Source organism: Ochlerotatus camptorhynchus, unplaced genomic scaffold (assembly GCF_037179485.1).
Source record: "Ochlerotatus camptorhynchus isolate MF236.1 unplaced genomic scaffold, CSIRO-AGI_Acam_v1.1 ptg000434l, whole genome shotgun sequence".
Classification (NCBI taxonomy): Eukaryota; Metazoa; Arthropoda; class Insecta; order Diptera; family Culicidae; genus Ochlerotatus; species Ochlerotatus camptorhynchus.
Genome location: NW_027040920.1, coordinates 4939175 through 4965538, shown reverse-complemented (window position 1 = coordinate 4965538; position 26364 = coordinate 4939175). Strand labels below are relative to the sequence as shown.

Sequence of the window (26364 nt, the reverse complement as noted above, 5' to 3'; positions counted from 1 at the left end):
ATCCCCTCATCCACCAAGGGAGCTAGACAAAAGAGTGCGCATATGATTAGTATTGTCGCACTAAAGGCCCTTCGTTCAATTTCAACTGCTGTACTCTAATGGAACTTTTAACACTCCGAACACGATGCCTCCGAAAAACGTGTAACGGCATGTTTGCAAGCACAACTTAGCCATTTCTTAATGAATTTCAAAAAATGTTGTACCTTTAGAATTCCTAGGGTTTCTAGATGATTTTGATTGCAAAAAACTTGAAAATAGAGTCGTCTACTTTTTTAAAAAGCGAAAAGAGTTGTTACACGTTTTTTAAAAGGTGTGTTTGTAGGGTTTTGCAAGTGGCGCAAGATCTGTAATTTAGATTAATGGGCACAAATGTTCACAATTAGCCAGAATACAGTCATGGTTCCTATATATGGATCCTGGAGACAACGGAACGGTCCTCGAAAAATCCGGAACATCCTAGATCCTGATGCTAGAGCTCTGCGGTTTTTTTGAAAACATTAGGAACTGTGATATAAACAAATATTTGGGGTCGTGACATAAACATGTACCTGTATGGCCATGGGACCGTCCTCCGGATGATCTGGAACATCCGTAAAAATGGACAATCCATGAATCTGATCCTAGAGCTCCCTTTTTTTACCATTAGGATCTGTGATATAAGAATGAATTTGGGTCATGGACCCGGATGGCCATGGGACTGTCCTCCGGAAGATCCGGAACATCCGTGAAAGTGGTAAATCCACGATTCTGATCCTAGAGCTCCGCGTTTTTTTATAAACATTAGGAACTGTGATGATAGAAAGAATTTGGGCTTGTGACATAAACATGAACCTGGATGTCCATAGGACCGTCTTCCGGAAGATCCGGAACATCCGTAAAAGTGGTAAATCCACGATCCTGATCCTAGAGCTCCGTGGTTTTCATGAAAAAATTAAGAACTGTGATGATAGAAAGAATTTAGGGTCGTGACATAAACATGAACCTGGATGTCCATGGGACCGTCCTCCGAAAGATCCGGAACATTCGTGAAAGTGGAAAATTAACGAAACTGATCCTAGAGCTCCGTGGTTTTCTTGAAAACGTTAGGAGCTGCGATATTAGAATGAATTTGGGATCGTGACATAAACATGGACCCAGATGGCCATCGGAACGTTCTCCGCAAGATCTAAAAATTCCGTAAAAGTGGTCATTGTATGAAACTGACCCTAGAGCTCCACGGTTTTTTCGAAATCACTTGGAACTGTCATATATAAATAAATTTGCGGTCGTGACATAAACATGTACCTAGAAGGCCATGGGACCATCCTCCGCAAGATCTAGAACATCTTTAAAAATGGTCAATCTTTGAAACTGATCCTAGAGTCCTACGGTTTTTTCGAAAGCATGTTGAACTGCGATATAAGAAAGAATTCAGGGTCATGACATAAACACGTACTGGAGACGAACCAGCCCAGGGCTGAAAGTCTCCATAATAAAGATGAAAAAACACGGACCTGGATGGCCATAGGACCGTCCTCCGGAAGATACGGAACATCCGTAAAAGTGGTCCAGAGGTTTCTTATATCACAGTGTTTAAAAAAGAACTGCAGAGCTCTAGGATCAGTTTCACAGTATGATAAATTTACGGATGTTCCGGATCTTTTGGAGGACAGTCTCTTGGCCATCCGGATCCATGTTTATGTCACGACCCTAAATTCTATCTTAAATCGCAGTTGCAAGAGTTTTCGAAAAAAAACACGGTTTTTTCACAGTTTCATCGATGATCCACTTTTACGGATGATCAGGATCTTCTGGAGGACGTTCCAATGGCCATCCAGGTTCATTTTCACAGATCTTCCGGAGGACTTGGTCCATGACCCAAATTCATTCTTATATCACAGATCCTAATGTTAAAAAAACACGGAGCTCTAGGATCAGATTCATGGATTGTCCACTTTTACGGATGTTCCGGATCTTCCGGAGGACGGTCCCATGGCCATCCAGGGACATGTTTATGTCACGACCCCAAATATTTGTTTATATCACAGTTCCTAACGTTTTCAAAAAAAAAACCGCAGAGCTCTAGGATCAGGATCATGGATTGACCATTTTTACGGATGTTCCGGATTTTTCGAGGACCGTTCCGTTGTCTCTAGGATCCATATATAGGAACCATGACTGTATTCTGGCTAATTGTGAACATTTGTGCCCATTAATCTAAATTACAGATCTTGCGCCACTTGCAAAACCCTACAAACACACCTTTTAAAAAACGTGTAACAACTCTTTTCGCTTTTTAAAAAAGTAGACGACTCCATTTTCAAGTTTTTTGCAATCAAAATCATCTAGAAACCCTAGGAATTCTAAAGGTACCACAATTTTTGAAATTCATTAAGAAATGGCTAAGTTGTGCCATTGCCAACTTGCCGTTACACGTTTTTCGGAGGCTTCGTAGTCGGCGTAAAGTTTTTTACCCACCGTATTCGGAGTGTTAATCTATCCTCTTCAGCAGTGATGCAAAATATCATGACACTCACTCGACACTCGTCAACGGATCAACCGACTTTCGCTGACAGAACGTTTTGTCACGCAGTGAGAGGTAGAGCCATGGCAAACAACATTCGCCAGTAATGGTCGCTGCTGATGATTTAAAGCTCAACGAAACAATGAAGACTTCTGCAGTACAATGATGGAAAAAAGCGAAATTGCAGAAGAAAATGAAAACAATGCCTATGCATTCGAAGTTCGTCTCGGCAGGCGGGACTGTGTGAGTTACAAACAAAGCTGGCAAAATTAAACGGAACAGTGTTCACTCGGCTGTCGACAGAAGCAGGCCATTATCGATGTGTGTCAGACGATCGTCTCTTTACTCGGCAGCAACCATTGCACACTGGGCAAAAAGTGACAAAACCGTGACTAAATTGAATATCTCGGCTGCCAAACGGTTTAAGTCAACATGTTATACATATGCTCAAAGGAAAAACACTCCTGAATCGATTTGTGGTAGTCTCATTGACCGGAGACTTTTGCGTACCGAGATAGAGGGCCGGGATCAACCCGAGTTCCCGGTAATGTAGGAAATGCCACTATCTATTGACATTATTTTAGACTTTACTTAACGTATATTACTGGAAATTGATAGTACTAAGTATGTATGGTGTAAATACACCATATACGCCCTCAGGAAAACTTTACTGACCTAAAGGAGGATCCGGAACGACCGATAAAGTGGCCACATTATAAAAAATGTCCTAGAACCATGCGATTTTTTCTATGTTGTTCAGAATCAAGAGATCAAAGCGTATTTAACTTGGAATACATATTTTGGAATATAGTGGCCATAGCCTGGTTCACCGAATAATCTGGATTGACCGATAAAGTGGCCACATTATAAAAATTGTGCTCCAGTTGATATTTGAAGCCATGTTTACTTTATTTTATGTTCACGGATGTGCTTGTTTTGTAATGTTTGTACTGTATTGTGAAAATATATTGGGTATTTACGCCAGTTAGATTGGCTTTTCCTCGTCTCATTCATTAGGACGACAAAAATTCAGATGAATAAATTAATAAATAAAGCACTTTGACTATATGTTTAGTATTACTTCTGCGTGAAGTCAACGATTTACATAGTTGAAGATGCTAATTTCAAATAACAGACTGTAGTGGTAATTTTTATACGATCGATGGAGTAGATGAAAGTATAGAGTTGATAGTTCCGTTAGAGTACGGTAGTGTGAAAATTGCATATAGATAGTAGAATAGCGAGCTAGGACAACTTTTAAGGAAGGTACAAATCGGTTTTTTCATCTCTCTTTACCAAACTCCTCCTTTGGAGAGGGATGGTGAGGGAACTGTTGTTGGAAGGGTTTTGCCTGAATTACCAACGATACCATCAACAATATCAGTGGCCACAACTGCAACAACTGATGATGAATATTCCCGACCAAAATATTCATCCGAGGAATTGCTGGGTTTCAAGTTTCACCCATTGATGCAAAAAAGCCAAACAACGTTTACTACCCTGAACATAAAATTAAGGAAATCAACCAAAGAGTGAGGAAGCATCTTTTCCAACTGGGACCGCAGGAGGACCAAACAAGTGCAACAAAGGATTTTGAAGAAATAATTCTTGAATTGAAAGAAAAATTTGGCACACAAGATACTACAAGGAGTGAAAAACTACAGATTTTAACTGTATTGACCCTGTCATAGACAATACAAAAAATAATGGATGAATTTAACACCACAAGGTACCTCGCAGCAGCAGCTAAAGAATTATTTGAAACTGATGGAGCACATTCAGCAGTTCATAGAAGATCGGGCCATGGCTTAAATGATGCAACGAAGGAGCTTGTTTTTCAATTTTTTGAGGACGATGAAATAAGTCGGGTGATGCCTGGCCAGAGAGACTACGTGTCAATGAAAAATTTCGAAATCATTCGAACAGTGGGTAACTACTGATAGATGTGATATACAAACTATTGTTAAAGAGCCTGAAGGTATTGTTTCATATTTTTGTGAAAAATTACTCAAATTGATACCGCACGATTTCATTAAAATAGAACAATCTAAATTCTTAAAAACAACGAAAAACAATTTGCAAGTAGAAGAATTTTTAGTCATTTGTGATTTTTTTCTGAAAATTACTCCTTTGTACTCCAGGATGATGTACAATCTTATCATTGGAATGTACTTGTTGTACATCCATCCATTCGTTATATACTATAAAGAATACTCGCAAGTGTTTCATTTTAGTTTCATAATTATCTCAGAAGAGTTTACACACGTATACGAGTATTAGTACAAGACACTGAAGAAGTCTGCACATTGTAGACAAAATACACGTGTCTGTCAAGGATTAGCGAACAAAATTGTGGAATTTAATAGAAATTACTAATCCTTCTCTCTTTCTTTATACTTCTTATGGTTGTTTTCTATTCTACCGTGGTCTTCAAAACTAGCTAGCCGTATATGGGGCCAAATAAAAAAAATACACTTTTCCCTCACGGTACCTTACTCATAATTAATAATATTTTAACTCATGCGTATGATTGCAAAACTGTGAACTGCAAAAATTAAGGAAATTAATTGGGTTTTTCGTTAAAAATATTTTCAAGATTGGACACTCACAAATAACATCTCGAATGGGTAAAAATTGCTCTAATTATGCGATAAGTGAATTCTAACCTACGAATATCTCGAAAGTAACAACTTTGGGCAAGTTGAGCACTAAACGCATTTTTGTTGTAAATTTAATGTGTTTTAATAAAAAAAACACCATTTCAAAGATATTCGATAACTGTAGGTAGTATGTTGGAAAACAGTACTTTTTAAATACTTAATAACTTTTTTGTTTATAAATTTCCCAGTAAATACATTTTGTCAGTAGGTATCACTTAATCTAAACTACAAAATTAATATGAAAAAAATAAAAAGAAATGCAATTTGAGCAATTTTACTTTTTTTTATGATTTTGATTTTTTTGTAACTAATAGATTAAAAAATTTTCGGTGTATATTTTTTCTTGAAAGGCACAATACTTGTCCGCGACTTCTTACAAGACACCATCTCGATCAAACAAATCGTTCGCGAGATATATGTTTTTCTATTGAAGCGTATCAGTTTTACATAATTCTTTTTCAAGTGTTAGTCGTGTATAAAACTAGGGAACAAATGTGTAAAATGACATGTTGGACAGTAATAAGCAACTGTGTAAGATAACAATTAATTCTAAATACATCGATCTGAAACGGTTTGTGAATCTGTGTGGAACTACTCAAATGTTTTAATTTGTATCTCCGAAGATACAAAGAATATCGGTAAATTTCCTCCTACAAAAATGTGTATTCTAACAAAATAAACAACTCATTATGACAAAAAGAAGAAGGGTCTGTGCCTAGGGTCACGAACGAAAGCTTCACGTAGGACCGCTAGTGGACGGAACGAATTTTAGTTCTTTTAAATAATCGATCATCTTAACTCTTTCCATTTTTGAATTGTAGGCATAATCAAATTTGTAGTAATTTTTTTCAAAGAGAAAGTTGATGAAGAGAATCGATCAAAATCACTTGCACCCCTGCTTCCAAGTTTGGTTACAAGATTACAACTCTGGAGAGCATTTTGTGTGTCGTAGGGGACGTTTAATACTGTAATAAGCTTGTTGGCCCTAAAAAGGGCCGTTTTGTTGCCAAAGTTGGTGATGATTTAACCTCCGGAACCGTACAGAGTGCGTCTCTGTTGCTTCAAAGCGTAGATGACATCCATGGTCGCTTATGCTTCGCGTGTTCAGTGTAGGTGACAGCATCACCGATCTCATTTTCCAGGAACACCTTCAGCACTCCTCGTAGAGCAGACCGGAGATACTTTTGACACCGCCATGGCAAACCAGACGACGGATGGCGGTTTTCACCAGGCTTCCGGAAATCTCACGCGTACGCAAATGCGACAGCGAGCTGTGAGACGGAGCGTCGCATGACTCTCAAATCCATGGTGTGCTACATTAATTGTACAAAAGAGAGACCACAACGATGCGCGCGACAAGCTACACGCTCTCAACAAATTCGAGCGTTTCAATTTTGTTTTGTCTCATCGCATTGCTCTCTCAATGCGACGCATGCATTCAATCACATGCGACTGTTTCATTGAAACATCTCAATGCGCTCTCTCAGGGCGCCATCGCCGTGCGCTGTTTCGCATGCCTTGACTCTCGCGGTCCCATCATATGTGATGTTGTCGGGTGACGAGAGAAGGGACTGCAAGGGTTTGTTCACAAAAGACTTGTGTGCCCTTTTCACATGTGGCTTTTGAAATGGGGTGAAGTTTTTAGATGGTTCTAGAAATATCTTCTAGTATAGATTCAAGCAGGCTCAACACATGGTTCCAGAGATATACTGGAATCACCGTAAGATCACCACTCATGCTCCTAGGAAGACGCAATTGCTTGTCGAAAGGATACTAAAGGAAGGTAAAGGAAGACTCCGTGAGCGGTGGATGACAACCTTACGGTAGTTGGGATACCGTTAGCATGGTAGAACCCCAAATAATACCGGAATATCTCTGGAAATATGTGTCCTTCAACAAGTCCTTATACGGAAATCTTCTAAAATACATTTTTTGGAAGCCTCTGAAGCTTTCAGCCCATTTGGTGGAAAAATATGGCCGGCGTTAAGTCAGAAAGGACTAAGTAGCAAAATAAAAACAAAAAATTAGTTAATGATATCATAAGATCAAGAATTCCCTCAGCTACAGTTCACTGTTTCAGCCAGATTTAAAAAAATAGAGTAGAAAGAGAAAACGGTCAAATGATTTGTCCCATTACATAAGACACAATATTGAACACCCAACTTTAAATTCGTTTTTCTCGAAATCAAATAAAATGTCACAGTTCGGTCTGACTATCATATCAACACGCTAGTAATGATAGAACTCTGAAGATTAATATTTTTATTTTGTCTGGCTTGAGTGAACACTATTTTAGGGATTATTTTAAACGCAGAAGTGTACTTTGCTGCAAAAACGTTGGTGGTGACTTCTCATTAGATACACACAATTCTACACTTAAAAATTAACCAAGTTTAACATGTTGTGAATTTGTTCTGTTATGATCAATTGAGCTGAAATATTGACTCAAAACTTGCTTTTCCATTGACCTTAGTCTGATCAGCTATGCACAAATTTTAATTTTATTGTCACCTTCCAGCAGGTGCTTCAAAAAATTTTGTATTTCTTACACGTGAAATTCAACATATTTGTAGTTTTGCGTCAAAATTTCAGCTCAATTGATCATAACAGAACACATTTACAACATGTTAAACTTGGCTATTTTGTATGAAAACTACCTTTGTCCGATTAACTTTGCACCAGAGTGTACGTAGGTACGAAATGCTGGATTAATGTTAATGTAATAAATTTAGGAAAAAGTTGTGTCATATCTGTATTACGGATTGTTGCTAAGCTTCTTGCTTCAGGAATTGTATTGAATACCTGTCAACCAACAAAACTGACTACGGCAGCATCTGAATTCTTCAGATGTGTTAGTGCTCACAGGATAGTTCATACCAGCCACCATGATGCTGAAACAATCAATTTGCGATAACAGATTTCCAAAAAGTTCTAGTGTTAGTACCTTGGACCCTCGGTGAAATTGAAAAAAAAAAAGCATATTAACGAGCAAATAAACCACAACTTGATTGTACACTTCGCTTACTAAAGCCACATCTCTTCCTTCGTTCGTCATGAATGGGCTATTTGTCAAGTTAATCCTTTAATCAACGAAAATTGCCGCTAGAAAAACTTTGTTGGTCATAGCCATCTGACACCTCTTCTCCATGTTCGATAAGAGTGTAGTAGCTAGGTCGCTTTCCATCGTTTTCAAAACAAAACAACACTTTTGCCACATCAAGAACACGAGTTGGTCTTCCAGTTGAGTTTGTTATTTCGATGTCGCATTGAAACGTCGCTTAGCGACGTCTCATTGCGAAAAGCGCATGCGCTTCGGCTCACGCGACGTCGCATGATACTCGTTCTTATGAAACGCATACATCCGGAAATGTGCTGTGCTTACAAAACAGTGCGACACACTGACATTATGAGAATGTGAGATGCGACAAAACTGAAGAGAGAGAAACAGAGTGCTACAAATCTCTTGCGCATGAGACTGCTATGACTATGAGACTATTCGTATTGCGTCTCGCATACGGTAGCGCGCGCACTGGAAGCCTGGTTTTCACGAAGAACCTTGCGATGATGCTTGGCGCCTTCTTTTCCTCCTTTGCCGCGACCAGTCATTGTTGCTTGTTAGGTAGAAGAGTGGACTACCTAACATGCCACCACATTCCTACTGCTGCTATTGTTGCTTCTGCTGCCTGCTCACCACGCCGTCCGAAGCGAAAATGAGTTGAGGCTAGACAGCAGTGCTCTTTTATATCTTTTGATTATGATTATGACTACTGGGTTTGGGAAGAACGTGTATTTCATGAAAACACTGATAAAATTATCGCTTGACAATGCTTGAAATTCCCACTTTTTCAATATTTTCTTGTTTAAAATCATCAGTCGGAAGATTGCATTGATGCGTACAAATATTTCTGATCCATTGGTGATAAAATTATTGAATTTGGTCCAGGGGGAGCTGAGTTATTAACGTTCATAATCTTTCATAATTTTGTTACATGTTCCATTTTCGATTTTCACAAAGTGTACCCCCATATAGAAATCACAGACGTAGTCCTACGTCAAAAAACACGTAATAATTACGTGGAAAAAAATATAGTTAGAACACATTTTTATGTATCGTCCTTACGCAACGCTTCTTCTTCTTCTTCTTCTCCGCATTTCAAGCTTATTGCATATCGCATATTAGCTTATTGCGTGCTCTCAACTTAGTGTTCTAGATGCACTTCAACAGTTATTAATTAAGAGCTTTCGATGCCTGTACCATTTTTGCATTGGTATAATTGTGTGGCAAGTACAATCATACTTCTATGCCCAGGGAAGTCGAGACATTTTCCAACCCGAAAAATTCCTAGACCGGCTCGGGAATCGAACCCAGCCACCTCCAGCATGGTCTTGCTTTGTGGCTGTGCCTTTACCGACTGAGCTAAGGGAGGCCCCCTTAAGCAACGCTCCATAGCTTTATTCGGTGAATAGATGGAGGATTGATGTCTTCAAAAGAGTTGTTTCATTTACTGCAACTTGGCCCAAAAACACCAACTCTCTATTAAAATAAACGCATTATATAAAAAAAACAACCCTCTATCTTCGCTTTTCAAAAACCTTAATACTGTTAAAAGATAGGGCTTTGCCAGTGCTTCTCCGAGGACACTGTATACCTAAAATAATCAATTTTGGAGTAATTCTACGCGACCGCATTGTTCGCCGTTGTGGCAATTTGCAGTTTTGGCGAAGAAATCGGTTTTAATGATTCAAGTGATTCAACCGAATCTTTGAAGCTACAGATATAGAGATCACAAAGATAAAGTCATCTTTCGGAGGAATCCAGCTTTAATTTCAATTTGTCTAAAGGCATAAATAATCCCAATTTTCACTGATACTTACTTCAAACTTATTCAAATACAGCTATCCCCCGAAGGACGTGTCACCTACTGAGTGTCAATGGAGAACTACACACTAAAAACTACAAGGGACCCCCTATGGGGTTGTACGCAATGGTGACGTAGGACTACGTGGTCTTATATAGTACATGTTATTTGTTAACTGCAGCAGGAGCTAGTGTTTTGTGTAGGAATATGAATTTGAGCGGGGTTCTCTCTGTTTCTACTCTTTAGTATGACGCGCTTGGCAAAGATGGCCCACAGCGACTCACAAAGAGCTGCTGATTCCGATCAATAGCGGTGCTGCTTCTTCCTCCTTCGATGGATGCTCATGTTGGCTGCAGTTCGCTGCTTGCAGGCAGCCTTTCGTTATGCACTGGAGAACACAACCACTCACCCCAAGTAACCAACAAGCCCGTTAATCGCCCTTTTTGGCATATAAAACTGCTATACGACTTATATAAAGTTCGGAAACCCTATATTTACCAAAAAGGGCGCTTATGGGGTAGTTAGCGGGCTTGGGGGTTACTTGGGACTACGCGGTGATTGAATTCAACTTTGAAATCTGTGATAGGGAAATCGCTTTTCGCAGGCATTCGGTGATAATTTTAACTTTCATAACAACAGTTGCACATTCGTGCAATTTTCAATCGTTTCATTTTGAAAAATAATTTAGTCTTAAATTCAACAGATGCGTAGAAATATTTCTAACCGATTGGTCCAGAATCAGCTGAGTTATTCACATTCCAAATCTTTCATAATTTTGTTACATGTTCCATTTTCGGTTTTCACAAAGTGTACCCCCATATAAGAATCACAGACGTAGTCTACGTCAAAAATAATGAAAATAACATACGACGTACACTATTTAAATGATAAAAAATGGGGCATGTAATGAAAATGTAGCTTTTGTTAAAGTATGTAGAATTGTGTTACATGTTTTTACATTCACAAAAAGGCTACATGAAAAGGATGGAATTTCATAGCATTTTTTGGCTGTATAGTCACTCTCTGAGAAAAAGTGGTGGGAAGACCTCGGTGGGTAACGCGTTCTTCGGCAGAAAGCTGTAAATGAAAGAATGGAATGCGTTTATTAGGGGGACGAGTTTATTTATTGAAAGACCTATATGAGAAACTTCAATTCTTCTTTTTTTTTGTGCCTAGAAAATGAGTTACTCCTGTGTGACAAAATACTGATTCGTAATTTATGGGCAACCATAGATTGTACACACTAAGATTTTGTTTTCGTATTCGGTAAATTTTACCGAAATCAGAACAGCTGAACGTTCGGTAAAACTTTGACCTTCATTTTAAAGTCCATTGAATTCAAAAATAGTTTCAAAACATGTTCAACCTTGTATAAACGATCAAATTTTCTCATTTTAGTGTAGATTTAGTTTCAAAGTAACTGAAAAGCAATTGAATTAAATTGCATAAATTTTACCGAAAAGTTCAGCTGTTCAGATTTTGGTAAAAATTACCGAAGTCGGTGATAATTTCTAAGTGTGTATTTTGTCGGTTAACTGAAGAAAATCAATTGTTTGTCAAATAAGTTAAAAGCCATTCCATGTGCCAAGCTTAAGGAGCTAATTCAGGGCAAAACTATCGAAAAAATATGCCGTTAACATGATTCCTTGTAGCGTCCTTTTCAAACTACTGTTTGCAATTGCACATGACAAAATATACGGTGTTTGGTGAATGCACGCAGTTGAAATTACTACTTGTTGCTTGCCGAGGAGAAGCAAGCAATGTCTGAAACCTCGTAAATCTTGATATTAGTGTTCTTCAAATTGCGCAGTGTTTTAAGAAAAAGGACTCCACAAGGAAACACCTCAAGCACTTAGTTCACTCTCTGTTCAATTACAGTCACATAAAGCGTGCCAATTTTCCGCATTCGATTCCTTCAAAAACCTTTGTCCATTATACACGAATGCAAAGCTGATATATATACAAAGTGGCAAATAAGAGATAATAACGTTACGCCATTCGTTTCGGATAATCCCATAGTCGTTTGTCAACGATTGTGTGATGCACAGACATACACACACGCACAAGGCACACGTGCTGCACCTCACTGCAGCAGTGTCATCGATGGAAATGTCGGGATGAGAAACCGCACTGGGCTCGATACTTTTTTGGTTTTGTTTTGCTTTCATATTGATGGTAACACTCTAGTAATATATCTATTTATGTATATAATATATGCATAGCAATATAGGACTAGGACAGAAAGATAGTGTGTTCTGGGAGCAAGAGAATCTCTAATCGCGCAAACCCCGCTTCATTCTCGGTTCTCGCTCACGCTCTTACCTGCCGGCCGGCGGTGGATATGTAGGAACCATCGAGCTGGCGGACGTAATCGCCGTCGTCGGTGATATCCACATGTCCTCGATGGTGGTCCGGCCCCGTGTCTCCACTAATCCGGGCGTCGATTGGCAGCGTCCCATAGCGACTTTTGGTGTTTTGAATGATTAATCGCAAAAATAGCACATAGTTAACACAATAACAATCTAATCAAACGGGGCACACTATTCGGGATCGGAAGGGTGGTGGGGGGTGGCGAGGGTGGTGTTTTGCTTGGACTGTTTTATTTTCAACTACCTATCTACACTACACACAAACATACGCTCGAGGACGTGAGTGATGTGAACGGAAAATCAAACGAATCTAGGAAGAGAACGGCGGGGACCTGGCTAGTAGGTTTGCACGGCTGGCTCTATGGGATTGAAATATGGGAATTTGGCGAACGAAGGAACCGAAAAAAAGCAACTCGATGGGAAATCGAAAAGCTGTAGCAGTAATTCGTGCAGGGACAAATGGAATAATAAATGTTTCAACAAACGAAAAAATAGCTCTATGGAGGAATATACGTGGGTCAGAATAATATTTTATTCATTTATTTAGCTTTTTCATCAATTTTTACTTTATTTTATTGCATTAAATTCTGCTTGGTTGTTGAACGTTGAAGGATTTTTTTTCCATGAGCAAAATTGATATTGACTATGAATTCCGGAAAAATTAAGTGGTTTTAACAGTGGAAAAATCCAGGTCAAAGGGAGTTTTGAACCTTTTGAAAACCAATATCCTTATGCAGGGCTGAAAGACAATTAATCGAAGTTCTGTACTGTTAATTCTTAGTGTGAAACACCTACAAAGGTGGAGTCTTTACGCGTGTAAATTAATGTTACGTTGTAAGTAATTCAATCTGACATTTTAAAACATTGCATTGGCACAACAAATTTATAATTCCATTTCCCATTAATAATAGAATACGGTTTAAGTTTTTCTGAAATATGCTCGCCATAAAACCTACATGTATTATTTTTTTTCGGGAATGAGCTTTTCAACTTAAAGGTAGATCAAAACGCTACGATGTTTTATGTTTTACGTTTTGGTCTGTGGACTTGGTCTTCTTCAGAGGACATACGTTCGTATCGTTTTAAGCCATCTTCAAATAGCCCTGATAAAGATCACAACCCCTGGATCGTAACGGTGACGATAATAAAGGGATTGATCACTGAACTGTCCTGAAGTTCTCAAAACTTTCTCGACGCTCTTAAGGAAAGATCATCTTAAGATCTTTGAACTGAAGTTTTCTGGATTTCCATGAATGTCATTGAAAGTTCCTGAAATTCTCATGTTTATCGACTAGATGTAACTTTTTCTTGACCAGGAAACGATATTTAAGACTGAGAACATGTTCGCAGCATTCAGTATCGTTTTTCGTCAATTTAATGGAACTTTCGTGAAGTTCTATAAGCTGCCTAGAACTGCCTAGAACTGCCCTGAAGTTCACGGTACTTACCGTTAACCCTTCGTCTGTGCCAAAAAAAAAGCTTACGTTGTCTGTACCTTGGGCTCAATTTGACCTCAAATTCAAATTGTCATATCTCAGCGAAGGTTCAATGGATGTTTGAAATTTGTAATGCATTGTAAAGTAAATTTAATGTACTTTCAGTTTATACTATCAAAGATTTCTTAAGAGGCGGATCCCTCAAAGGGAGGGGTCATTGGGAAAATAATCCCATGAAGTGGCATATTTTGATGTTAGAGATGTTTGTATCAATAGGATGTTACTTTCTTCTGCACAGATACTCAAGAATACAAGGTCTTCAGAACTATGGAACAGAATGTACTTACTAGATGCCGCTAAAAAGAAAATGATCAAATTGCTCCATCGTATAAACAAATCATATAGATGATTGTCGTCTTCAACAAAGTGGTTCAGACGGGCAAAACTTATCATAAAGTAAAGAGTTTAGATCAGAATTTGCTCACAAGGTGCCGCTTGTATGACATTTGTTTTGAATTGTTTGCCCGAATTCAAGTTTAAGCGCTGTGGAAACCTGGTTTCTGATTAATCTCATTATCACATCGAAATTTCTAATGCCAAAATATCAGCTAAATATAACTAAACACACATCAATGAAACTGGTACTCCACATTCGCTACAGTGCAGTTAACAAGAAATAGCAATATCATGAGCGTCATCACAACGGTGTACGAGATTTGCACGCTTGAAAACATGAAGTGATAGGACATATCAGCCATCATGACGGCCATGTTTGGACTCTTCAAGGGATTATATTAACAGCTTGACTAGATAGAAGGTTCCCGTCTGCGACAAAGTTGTTCAAATGGACAATACCTATATTATGGTAAAGAAATCAGCTAAGAATCAACTCACCAGACGGCGCTAGTATGACAATTATTTCTGCTCTAACGTAACATATGGACTATATAGAAGGTTTTGGTCTTCGGCAAAGATGTTCAAATTGACAAGAACTATCTTAATGAAATGAGTTTCGTTTTGAACGACTCACCAAGCAGCGCTAATGTTACAGTTCAGGTCAGAATTTACTCACCAGGCAGCGGTAGTGTGACATTGATTATTCATTGTTTGCACTAACCTAACGTATGGATTAGATAGAAGGTTTCTATATTGGATAAAGTTGATCAGATGGACAGTACTTATTCTAAAGTAAAGGGTTTAGTTCAGAATTCACTTAAAAGGCAGTCCTTGTGTAACATTAATGTTGTATTGTTTCCCCTAAATTAGCATATGAATTAGATAGCAGATTTGTGGTTGAAGGTGAGTAAATTCAAAAGTAAACTCTTTATCATACAATAGGTCTGGTCCATCTGAACAATTTTGCCGAAGACGGGATCCTTCTTTCTAGTCAAGATGTTAAGTTATGGCAAACAATTCACAATGAATGTCACACTAGCGCCGCCTGAGTGAATTCTGAGCTACCCAGACAACCAGAAGTCGTATAACAATGTACATACAGTATCGTAAATAACTACAGTTTAAGTCATCTGAGCAACTTTTCCGAAGAAGCGAACCATATATATGAGCAGGATCTGTATATCGCGTTACATAATTTGTATTTAAGATGGTGCAATTGATCATTTTATGTTAAAAGCCATCTAGTGAGTAAATTCTGTCATATACTATACATAGTATTGAAGACCTTGTAATCTTCGGAATTGGCCCGATGTGTAGAAGTGTAAAATTGACATCTGCCGACTGAAACGTCATACTCCGATGGCTTCGAATCCCACATCACCGATGGGACATACAGCACTGCACCGGATCTTGCTCGCCACGTTTTGGAACATCCCAGACCAGAACGCGCTGCCTGCTGCCTCAAGGAAGCCCCTGAGCCACTCAACCCAGTCACGCTTGGTGATTCCTGTCGTCGTACTCGTTCTGGCCCTATGGTTGAGAATGGTGAAGGGGTCTTCCAACCTTCTACATCAGGCAAGTATGCGTTTGTTGAAAACAGTTCTTCTCCTGATCCGTCTCTGTGTTCCAGAGTACCACCATGCTCGTTTCGACTAATCGATCATTTTGCAGACCTCCAACCGACTTCGTTCGACCGCCTGTTGGTGTATTAGCAGAACGTTCGTGGCCTGCGAACAAAGATTGATGTTTTTTTCCTGACTGCCGTTGACTCTGACTATGATGTCATAGTTCTTACGGAAACCTGGCTTGATGACCGCATTAATTCATCTCAATTATTTGGCAGTCTATTCACGGTATTTCGAAACGACCGCAACCACCAGAATAGTACCAAATCACGTGGGGGAGGCATCTTGATTGCGGTATCCAAACGCCTAAGCTCCTGCATCGATCCTGCTCCAGTTTGCACTTCTCTAGAGCAGCTGTGGATCAAAATAACGACGCCTCGTAGATCAATAAGTATTGGCGCTATGTATCTACCTCCAGACCGGAAATCTGATTCAAGCAGCATTGTAAACCACATCAGTTCGATAGGTACCGTGTTCTCTCGACTAGAACAAAACGACCTATCTCTGGTATTTGGTGACTACAATCAGTATGGGCTCTCATGGAACGTTCCTGCAAACGATCTTTCTAGCATTGATGTCCTTCGCTCGAACATGCCCGCATTCTGCTGTGCTCTCCTTGATGGTTTGAACCTGCATGGCTTAACGCAAATCAACTCGATACTGAATAGCAACTCTCGACTGCTTGATCTCGTTCTGGCGAACGAAGCTGCAGGACTGGAATGTTCTATCCTAGAAGCCTCAGAGCCTTTGATTGGCATCGGCACCAATCATCCTGCGTTGGAATTTCCATCAACCTATCTGTTCCTGTTCACTACGATAACCCCCCTGTTGATGTACATGAGCTCGACTTTCGTAGAGCAGATTTCGTCGCGCTGAGTCACTCGCTTGTCCAGGCAGATTGGCAGTTCCTTGACACGTGTTCATCTATTGATGAAGTCGTCAACTACTTCGCTGAGGTCGTTGGCCGGGCAATAACTGATTCTGTCCCATTGAGGAGACCCTCTCCCAAATCCGCATGGTCCAATGCTCGACTACGGAATTTGAAGCGTCTGAGATCGAAGGCCCTCCGTAAATACTGTCATACTCTTGACCCATTCACCAAACGCATATTCTCTAGCTGCAGAAATTACATTTCTCCAGACCAACACGGTTTTTATCCCAAGAGATCAGTTTCAACAAATCTAGCTCCGTTCGTTTATTTATGTCTTCGGAGTATGGAAGCTGGAGCGCAGGTCAACGTTGTATATACAGATCTTAAGACTGAATTCGACCGGGTTGACCACTCCATACTGCTAGTTAAACTTGAAAAACTCGGTGTATCCTCGGGTTTAACTCGTTGGTTCAAGTCCTATCTGACCAATCGGGAACTTTGTGTAAGAATCGCATCAGAGCAATCGGACTATTTTACAAACAGCTCCGGTGTTCCTCAAGGTAGCAACTTGCGATCATTGCTATTCTCGATTTTTGTGAATGAGGCCGGACTGATCCTCCCAACTGGTGGCCGATCGTTCTACGCGGGTGATGTGAAGATCTAGGTGATTGTTCGTAGCTTCGCCGATTGCTTGCGGCTTCAGCACCTAATCGATACTTTCGAAGAGTGGTGCTCAAGAAACTATCTCACGTTGCATGTACAAAAATGTAATATTATCTAATTTCATCGCAAGCTGAAACCAGTGGCATTCAACAATACGATAAATCACCAACTTCTGCAACGTGTGGACAATCTTCGTGACCTAGGAATCACGCTGCACTGCGCCTTAACATTAATGCTTCATTACTCGGGCATCGTTGCGAAAGCTAACAGGCAACTCGGGTTCATTTTCAAGATCGCTGACGAGTTTCGCGATCCTGCCTGACTAAAAGCTCTATACTGCTCTCTAGTACGATCAATCTTGGAATTCAGCTCGGTAGTATGGTGCCCGTATCAAGCAGTTTGGATAGCGAGGATTGAATCTGTTTAAAGGAAATTTTTTCGGTATGCCTTTTGTCACCTTCCTTGGAATGACCCTGTGAACCTTCCGCCGTATGAAGATCGTTGTCTATTCCTGGGTCTTGAAACACTAGAACATAGGCGGACGATTAGTCAGGCCGTGTTCGCAGCGAAAGTACTTATTGGTGATATCGACTCTCTAGGAATCTTGGCTGAATTCGAAATCTACGCACCCGAACGAGTTCTTCGGTCGAGAAGTTTCCTGCATCTTGGACCTCGTGCTGCGAACTACAGCTTGCATGACCCAATACGGTTCATGTCTGGGCGTTTCAATGAGTTTTACGAGTTTTTCGACTTTAACTGTGCAGCGGAAACCTTTCGTCACCGTATTCAAGCCAAGCTCCAAAATGGCGGCCTCTGAACAGCGAATATGCATCTAAACCCATGCAATATGGATAACTACGCCATGTTGGATTTTGGTCCGTTATCTTGAATTCAAAAATGGCGACGTATGTCAATTTTCCACTTCTACTCATCGAGCCCATTCCGTAGATACCCATATTGCATGGGTTTAGATGCAAATTCACTGTCCGGAGGTCACCATATTGGAGTTTGGTCCGCCATCTTGGATTTATGGATGCCATCTTTCAACCCAAGATCCACCATTTAATTAATTCCGGATGAAATTAACTGACTTGAATTTCGGAATGTCACGACTCCAGAATTTAACATATCTTCTAGTCCTATGATTTGCTATGATTTTGATCTTGGTAGATATTGATGCTGGTTGATTTTGGGAATCGAAAATCACAGCTGATGTTGGTCGAAAATTGCACGTGATTTTCGTGGTGATGATGACCTGTGATTTTAGGTACTATTGATCTTGAAAAATAGCTGATTTTGAATTTCTGATCTTGATTTTAGCCAACACTGGTTTAAATACATAAACGCCTCCATATTGGATTTTGGTCTACCATCTTGAGTTCCAAAATAACGGCGAATGTTGATTTGTTGCTTCTACTCATCGAATCCATTCCGTAGATACCCATATTGCGTAGATATTCGTGATGAAGGTGTATTGATAGCCGTCCCTTCTAAACGGTGTTGTTGTATTGACCAACCCTATATGCTCTCGTTCTCTTTAATAAGAAACAAATTAAAACAAAACACCATCCAAACGTCATATCCTCCCTATTCCTACGGGATATTCGAGTTCGTTCGATTAAAAGCAAAAATGGTTACAAAGGCATGGTCAAAATCAATGCTATCGTTCTAAACTACGATTTGCAATTATGTTAGCACCGTTCTGACCTCAAGTAAACAACTAAAAAAGCATGGTTTAGGTAGGAGTAATGCACACTAATCAGTCACAAAGTAATATCACAATCCCCTAAACCTAATACTATCTACAATGTTCTAATCAAAAACGCACTCAAACACTCTGTACAAAAAAGAAACAATGCACACACACACACAACACACTGTGCTAATCTAAACCGGCGTGTTCGAATGGATGCAGGTGAAGGTGGTGGTTTTTAAGTAGCAGGAGGATGGTGATATGGCAACGGTTGGGTTTCTTGGTCCGGCTCATCCCGACATTACCTTTCTCGAGCGGGGCCTTCTTGTACTTTTCGAGCCGCTTGACGGCGATCGCCTCCAGCCGCACCCGTGCCGCCGGGTACTCCTTCAGCACGTCCCACATGTCCTTCTTGCTGAGCACGAACAGGTCGCTGTAGCCGACCGAACGCACGCTGGCTGTCCTCCGGTTTCCTGGAATTGGCACCACCGCAAATTGCATCACATACCATACCGTACCGAAACGAATAAAAAAAATAACGCATCCAGCGACACAGTCACAGTTGATGGTGGTGGTGGTGGTTGTTGTTGTTGTTGTTCCGAAGCAGGTGGTGGGAGAGAAAAAAGAAAAACTCGATTAACTCGATTTACGTGCCCGAGAGCGGCGTGCGGTTTGGCGTTCAGAATGAAGAGGGTAGAAAAAAATTAATGCAAAAGAAAAGGAAATACACGAAGACAACAATCTCAGATCAACAGCTGAAGGACTAAGAGATACCGAAATTGAAACAAAACAAAGTACGAGAGAAGAAGATCGGAAATTTTTATTTTATTCGGAAGAAAAAGTGGTGCTCTGAACAATGAACGGATGCAGAAATGAGTGAGTGAGTGAGTGAGTGAGTATGAGAAGAAAAACATCATGACGGACGGAAAGCAAACAAATGAAATCAATATCGAATATTTTGGGTGAAGAAAATGGAAAAGGCAGGTGGGTAGGAAAGGTAACCGGGACCGCTGATACGTGAGTTCGCAAAAATATAAAGGAAGAAGGAATAGCGTAACATTTGAATAATATGCAAAATTTGTTTATTTCGCGATGCAGTTGAAAAGGTGGATTCAATTGAGGGGGGTTGAGGGTAAGAGAGAGAGAGAGAGAGAGGGCACGTTTGAGCTTTGCGCAAAATTCACGGGGGCAATTTATGATGAGTGGCAAGTTTTACGAACGCAATTTGCATCCGATTCGATTCTGTTTTACATACGCGATTTGCGTTCGCTTGGTTATACATTCGATCATTGGCGGGTCGATCGAAATAAATTTGATTGAGAGTGCTTTTCAGTTTTGATTTTGATCCCCGGACAATGATGTTTGTGAAGTGGTTAACGTTCACTGAAAGTTAAATTTAGCAGCGTAGCAGATACCGTGTTTAAAGCTTTTCTTTAACAAATGCTTTAACGAGTGCTATACCACCGATTACGAAATATTTACGCATTGTGTGCCTTAAGTTTTCTAAAAATGATGAAAAATTATGTCGGAAATCTAAATAAATCAATTTATTGGTCAGATTGGTAGATTTCATCAGAAGCATAATTTGCATGTGATTTTGGGGTTAGATTTACAGCTATGTGAATTTAACATGCACATTTTATATTAGGCGTGGGATTTTTTTCCAGTGTATGTGTTTTTAATTTGACAGCTACCGTGCTGTCATTTTGATTACTACCAACATGCTTACTTCACTCGGTGACCGGATTGTATGATACAGATTTGTCTAAAAATTGATTAAACGAGAATTGTCCAAATAAGTAAAAGACACTCAACAACGATTCCAATCACCGATTCAACGAACGCATCTCCACTATTACTGCCAAAGGTTTTTCAATTCTTGGGTTCATCCGTCACAATGCACCACAATTCACCTTTGGTACGTAGTATCCTAGAATACGCTCCTCCCACTTGGTTCCCAGACCATACTTCTCAGGTGATTCTTATAGAGCGAACTGCATCTGGAAAGTAGCTAAATCATACCAATCCGCAAACTTGGTAAGGACCTAACATTGCCTTCAAGCTACAGATCAATCAGCCTCCTTACAGTGCTCATTCTCAATCGTTTGAGAATTCTCCTTCCGGAACAGTTTGGGTTCAGAACGGGGCTCTCCACCAATCACCAGCTGGTACGGGTGATGAATAACATCCGAAGTAACAAAGCTGTATCCAATTCCACAGCCATGGCCTTGCTAGACGTTAAAAAGGCGTTTGACAATGTTTGGCATGACAGACTTGTGTACAAGCTTTGTAACTTGAACTTCCCATTACATCTGGTTAAAATCACCTGTAACTACCTCCAGCAAAGGTCGTTTAAGGTATCGTTGAATGGTTGTCTTTCAGACACGTTTTCCATCCCAGCAGACGTCCCGCAAGGCAGTCTGCTCGGCCCCTTGCTTTATAGCATTTACACTTCCAACATTCCTCCCTTCGGAGACGGTTGCGTGTTCTTCCTGTTCGCAGATGATACCGCAAAAACCGTCAAAGGAAGGATGCCTCGCGAAATAACGAACAAACTTCAACGATGCCTTAACGGTTTTGCTGATCATGCCACCACGTGGAAAATCTAAATCAATCGGAAATCTCCCAAACTGAAACCGGCTCCATCTTGTACTGTAATCATGGATGGCACAAGGGTTGAGTGGTCTGCCGAAGTAACCTATCTCGGGATGCTGTTCGATGAAAAGCTCCTCTTCCGTTCACATGTAGAGAAAACTGTAGTCAAGTGTTCTGCCTTAATTAGGTGTCTGTATTCACTGATTTGCCCCAGATCCCGGCTCTCAAGGGTGAACAATCTGGCTATCTACAAACAAATCATAGCACCTGCGATCCTCTATGCAGCTTTGTTGTGGGAATCATGTGCACAGACTCACAGGAACAAAATCCAGGTCGCTCAGAATAGAGTGCTGAGGATGGTACTTGATCGTCCTTTGGACACTAGAATAAAAAATTACACGAAGGGGCAGGCATTTCCAAAATAGATTCCAAAATTAACGAAATTAAGACTAAATTTACACAAAAATGTAATATATCAGAACATGCTTTGATAGCGATTTGTATATAGTAGGTTAGGTGCATGTAGTAAATAGTAGTTATAAGTAGTCTCCTTTTTCCAATTGAAATTAAACCAATCCCACCAAGATGGTTATTCTCTAAACAGGCCTGATAGGACTAGGAAATTTAATTAATAATAATTGAAATTTAAAAAGAACTTAAGTTGAAAAGACGCATCTGTGTCACTTGATGAGTAACACATGTAATCCTCACACATTCAAGAAATATAGATCATTTAAAGTAAAAAAAAATCATTCACTTTGCTCTTGGGTATCTATCATGGAACGATCCTGTTCTTCTCCCCGATTATTCGGAACGATTTTGACTAATGGAAAATTCTACTTCGGCCTAATCGCCCATTCGCCCAAACATCAACTATATCTATTATTTTGGGCGTGAACGTGTCAAACAAACGTTTGGTACGATGCTTCTATTCAATAGCTGCAAGACGAAGTGTTGAAGAACGCAAAATAAGATCTCGAAAGCAAATGGCATACTTGAAACGTAGAAAAGGCGTACGCGAATTCATTTTTCTTTCCATTCAATAGGCCACAGAGAATCCCAATGGCGTTTCAATGGATAACCTCCTCCTTATTCGCATTTCAAGCTTATTGCTTAGTGCATATTAGCTTATTGCGTGCTCTCAACTTAATGTTCTAAATGCACTTCGTCAGTTATCAATTGAGAGCTTTCGATGCCAATACCCATGCCTGAGTTTGTATATTGTCACAATGATACTCTATGCCCAGGGAAGTCGATAAAATTTCCAACCTAAAAGATTCCCTTGGCCGGACCGGGAATCGAACCCGCCGCCTCCGGCTTGGTAATACCATGCCTTTTCTGACTAGGCAATGAGGCATCACTTCAATGGATAATTGGCCCAAGAAAACCCGTAGACCAAGTTGAGCCGCCAGAAGCAGTTTTGCATTTTCAACAATAAACGAATATTTTGCAACGCTAGATTAATAAAGACTAAGTGTGGGTTGTGCTTAATAGGCCGGGAATGGGGTAGTTAACCCTAATTTATTTGGAACTAGTCTCGACAAGACGGCTGAAATTACAACGGCTGATTGTATTTGACATCCTCAAGAATAATGCAGATTGCTCGGACTTCTCCTGCAAATACCTCGGAATGTTCCTCAGCCAGTTGCGATACTCTGCACTCATTGCTGTTCCAAAAGATATCAGCCAAGTTAGAGCAAACGCTCCAGCAATGATAGCGAATTTCCTGTAAAAATCCGGCGTAAATGTATTTGATAAGCAGCTTTTATCCTGTAACGTGGGTAGATCACCTTTTCGTGTTACGTTACGGGATGTAAGATCTACCACCGATTCATAGTCCGGACTACTTCAAACTAGGGGAACAGGATTTTTCAGTAATCCAAGGAACACAACTTAGTCCTTGTTACTTTTATGCCTTGTTGATAGTGACAAGACCAAGGATGATATTGAAACAAGGAAAAATGGGGTAGTTAGTCTTCATCTATATGATCCCTAATCTTCTATCCGTTGTTCCCTAGTTTGAAGTGGTTAAGGCTAGGGTTCTGGGGGCCTCATAGACTAGTCAGTAAAAAGCACGGTATTACCAAGCTGGAGGTGGCGGATTCGATTCCCGGTCCGGCCGAGGGTATCTTTCAGGTTGGAAATTTGATCGACTTCCCTGGGCATAGAGTATCATTGTGCTTGAAACACAATATACAAATTCATGCATTGGTATTGGCATCGAAAGCTCTCAATCAATAACTGTGGAAGTGCATTTAGAACACTAAGTTGAGAGCACGCAATAAGCTAATATGCGCTACGTAATAAGCTTGAAATGCGAATAAGAAGATAAGAAGGCTATGGTTCTGATGCATGGTCATTATCGGTGTCATTCCTTAATTTTGTTTCTAAGCAATCCAATTTTGACTGTCAAAGGGGCGTGCCTTTGGAGGGTGTTCCAACGCTCCAAAGAGTATAAATAGCGGGACCTTTCAATTAGAGTCGGATCCTTGCGATAATTGCAAGAATGACAACTGTAAAAAAATCAATTACTTCATCATTTCTCAATAGTGATGGAGTAATACGACATGCACTAAACTAAAGACGCGGGATGTACTACATCAAATTACTGGTCGCAGTGGTTCTAGGTCCCGAACAGAGGAAAAAGGCAACAATTGCTTCCGATGACGGAAACATGCGCCCGTTTTCAGATCTGGAACTCTTGGAATCAAGACCAGGCTTGGGAATTGTCGCGTTTGTCATCGACGAACGACAAGATACATAGAAATATGGTCAAAGACAAGAAAATACTTGTCAAACAACAATTCGTTGTCAAACGACCAAATCAAGAATCCATCCAGTCACGACTCTTAACTCTAGTCCTATGTCACTCATACTGTCCCTTGTGACAAAGTACGACAACGCACACCCTCGGCTCTGAGCTTAACATTACTGTATACTTTGAAGCAAACCTCTTCGTTCATGTCCGAATGTATCCCAGACAACCAGAATGCACGTATATTCAAAGTTGTTTTCGTGATATACAAACATATATACAAACAAACAAGTCGTATAGAATGCAAAGAAATGGCTTATTCGTACAAAAGTGGAGGCCATATACGTGCATATTTTTGTTTAATTTTAAACGAGTTGATTTAACATCATATGCGATTTGATCTGTAATAACAAATCCATTTTGAAAAGTCTTACGATGTAATCCGATTAAATTTGTGATACAGTACGACGGAAAAATGAGTCATCGCATATAAGTCCGAAATTTGCATTCTATACGATTTAACTTAAACATAATGCGAGGTATGCCATTCTAATATGCGATTTTGACTTAAACTGTAGCAATTTACGATAATGTCTGTACATTGTTATACGACTTCTGGTTGTCTGGAATGGGTTCGGTCTCTTTTCTTTCATGACCGAACCAAATTTAACCCGTAAAGTACCAGGACGAACGATTTTTTTTCCAACAAACTCGTTCCCAGCAATGTCCCATCCGATTTTCATACACTTGAATTTTTATGTAAGGGGAGGTCCCCAGATTCATGTCTTATTGACATTGTAACATTCACGTGGGTTTGCTATCGTGATTTGATGTATAACACAATATTTTATATTCTAGCCAGGACCAATGGTCCAGAATGACTACCAGAGAACCTGGATCAGATCCCAGACGGCCACACACTTTGAAATATTTAAGCTATAACCGTTAGTTCATAATGACTTCCGGAGCATCTGAATCCGATCCTGGATGGTGGCTACTGTCTTCAGATTTATGTTTTATTTGCATTATAATAGTCAGCTCGGTTTTTCTTTTTCCTTTATTTAACGTCGGTCTCTGTTCCGCAATCTAGTGCCAATCACCGACGGACATCGATTGCCATCCATTGACGGTAATCGAATGTGCAGAAAGGCAGCTTCCACACCTGCGTAGGATATCGCACCCATTCAACACTCATGGGCCGGGACCAACGGCTTTACTTCCCTTCCGAAGGAAGACGTGACCAGAGAATTTTATGCCTCTGAAAAATCCCACCGACCTCGGCTGGGATTGAACCCAGACCCATCGGGGTGTTAGAAAGCAGTCACGCTTACCACTACACCACCGGCGCCGGTTTATTGAGCTCGGTTGAACATGCATGATTTTATGTACCGCACTATTTAGTACCTTCGAATTTATTTTTATTTTTTATTTATTGTTGTTTCGTCTTCGACTGAGTCTTATAGACTACTCTTCTTCTTCTTCTTATTCTTCTTATTCCTCGCATTTTAAGCTTATTGCGTATGGCATTAGCTTATTGCGTGCTCTCAACTTAGTGTTCTAAGATGCACTTCCAAAGTTATTAATTGAGAGCTTTCGATGCCTGTACCATTTTTGCATTAGTATAATTGTGTGGCAAGTACAATCATACTCTATGCCCAGGGAAGTCGAAAAATTTTCCAACCCGAAAAATTCCTAGACCGGACCGGGAATCGAACCCAGCCACCTCCAGCATGGTCTTGCTTTGTAACTGTGCCTTTACCGACTGAGCTAAGGGAGGTCTCTTATAGACTACTCTATCTATTCTTAATTATATTTTTAAAAAAACATTCTTAGAATCGTTATGAACACCAACGATGTTGTATGCTTTCAAGCAGGAATTTAGTGGATTGTTATGACCATAGACGGTTCTATGTGCCGGTACAGCAATGAGGGGAGATCC

General features: G+C 40.1%; 1 protein-coding gene across 1 annotated transcript in view; it reads right to left on the bottom strand.

The window, feature by feature from the left end:
• The window catches only part of LOC135711676 (cyclic nucleotide-gated cation channel alpha-3), a 484096-nt gene that overhangs the window by 3571 nt on the left and 454161 nt on the right, over nt 1–26364 (bottom strand). Inside the window, exons 10-11 of the mRNA XM_065234596.1 lie at nt 19381–19548; nt 12345–12486 (exon numbers count right to left, since the gene is read on the bottom strand). Coding sequence (XP_065090668.1) covers nt 12345–12486; nt 19381–19548 — 310 coding nt within the window. The remainder of the gene's footprint in view (nt 1–12344; nt 12487–19380; nt 19549–26364) is intronic.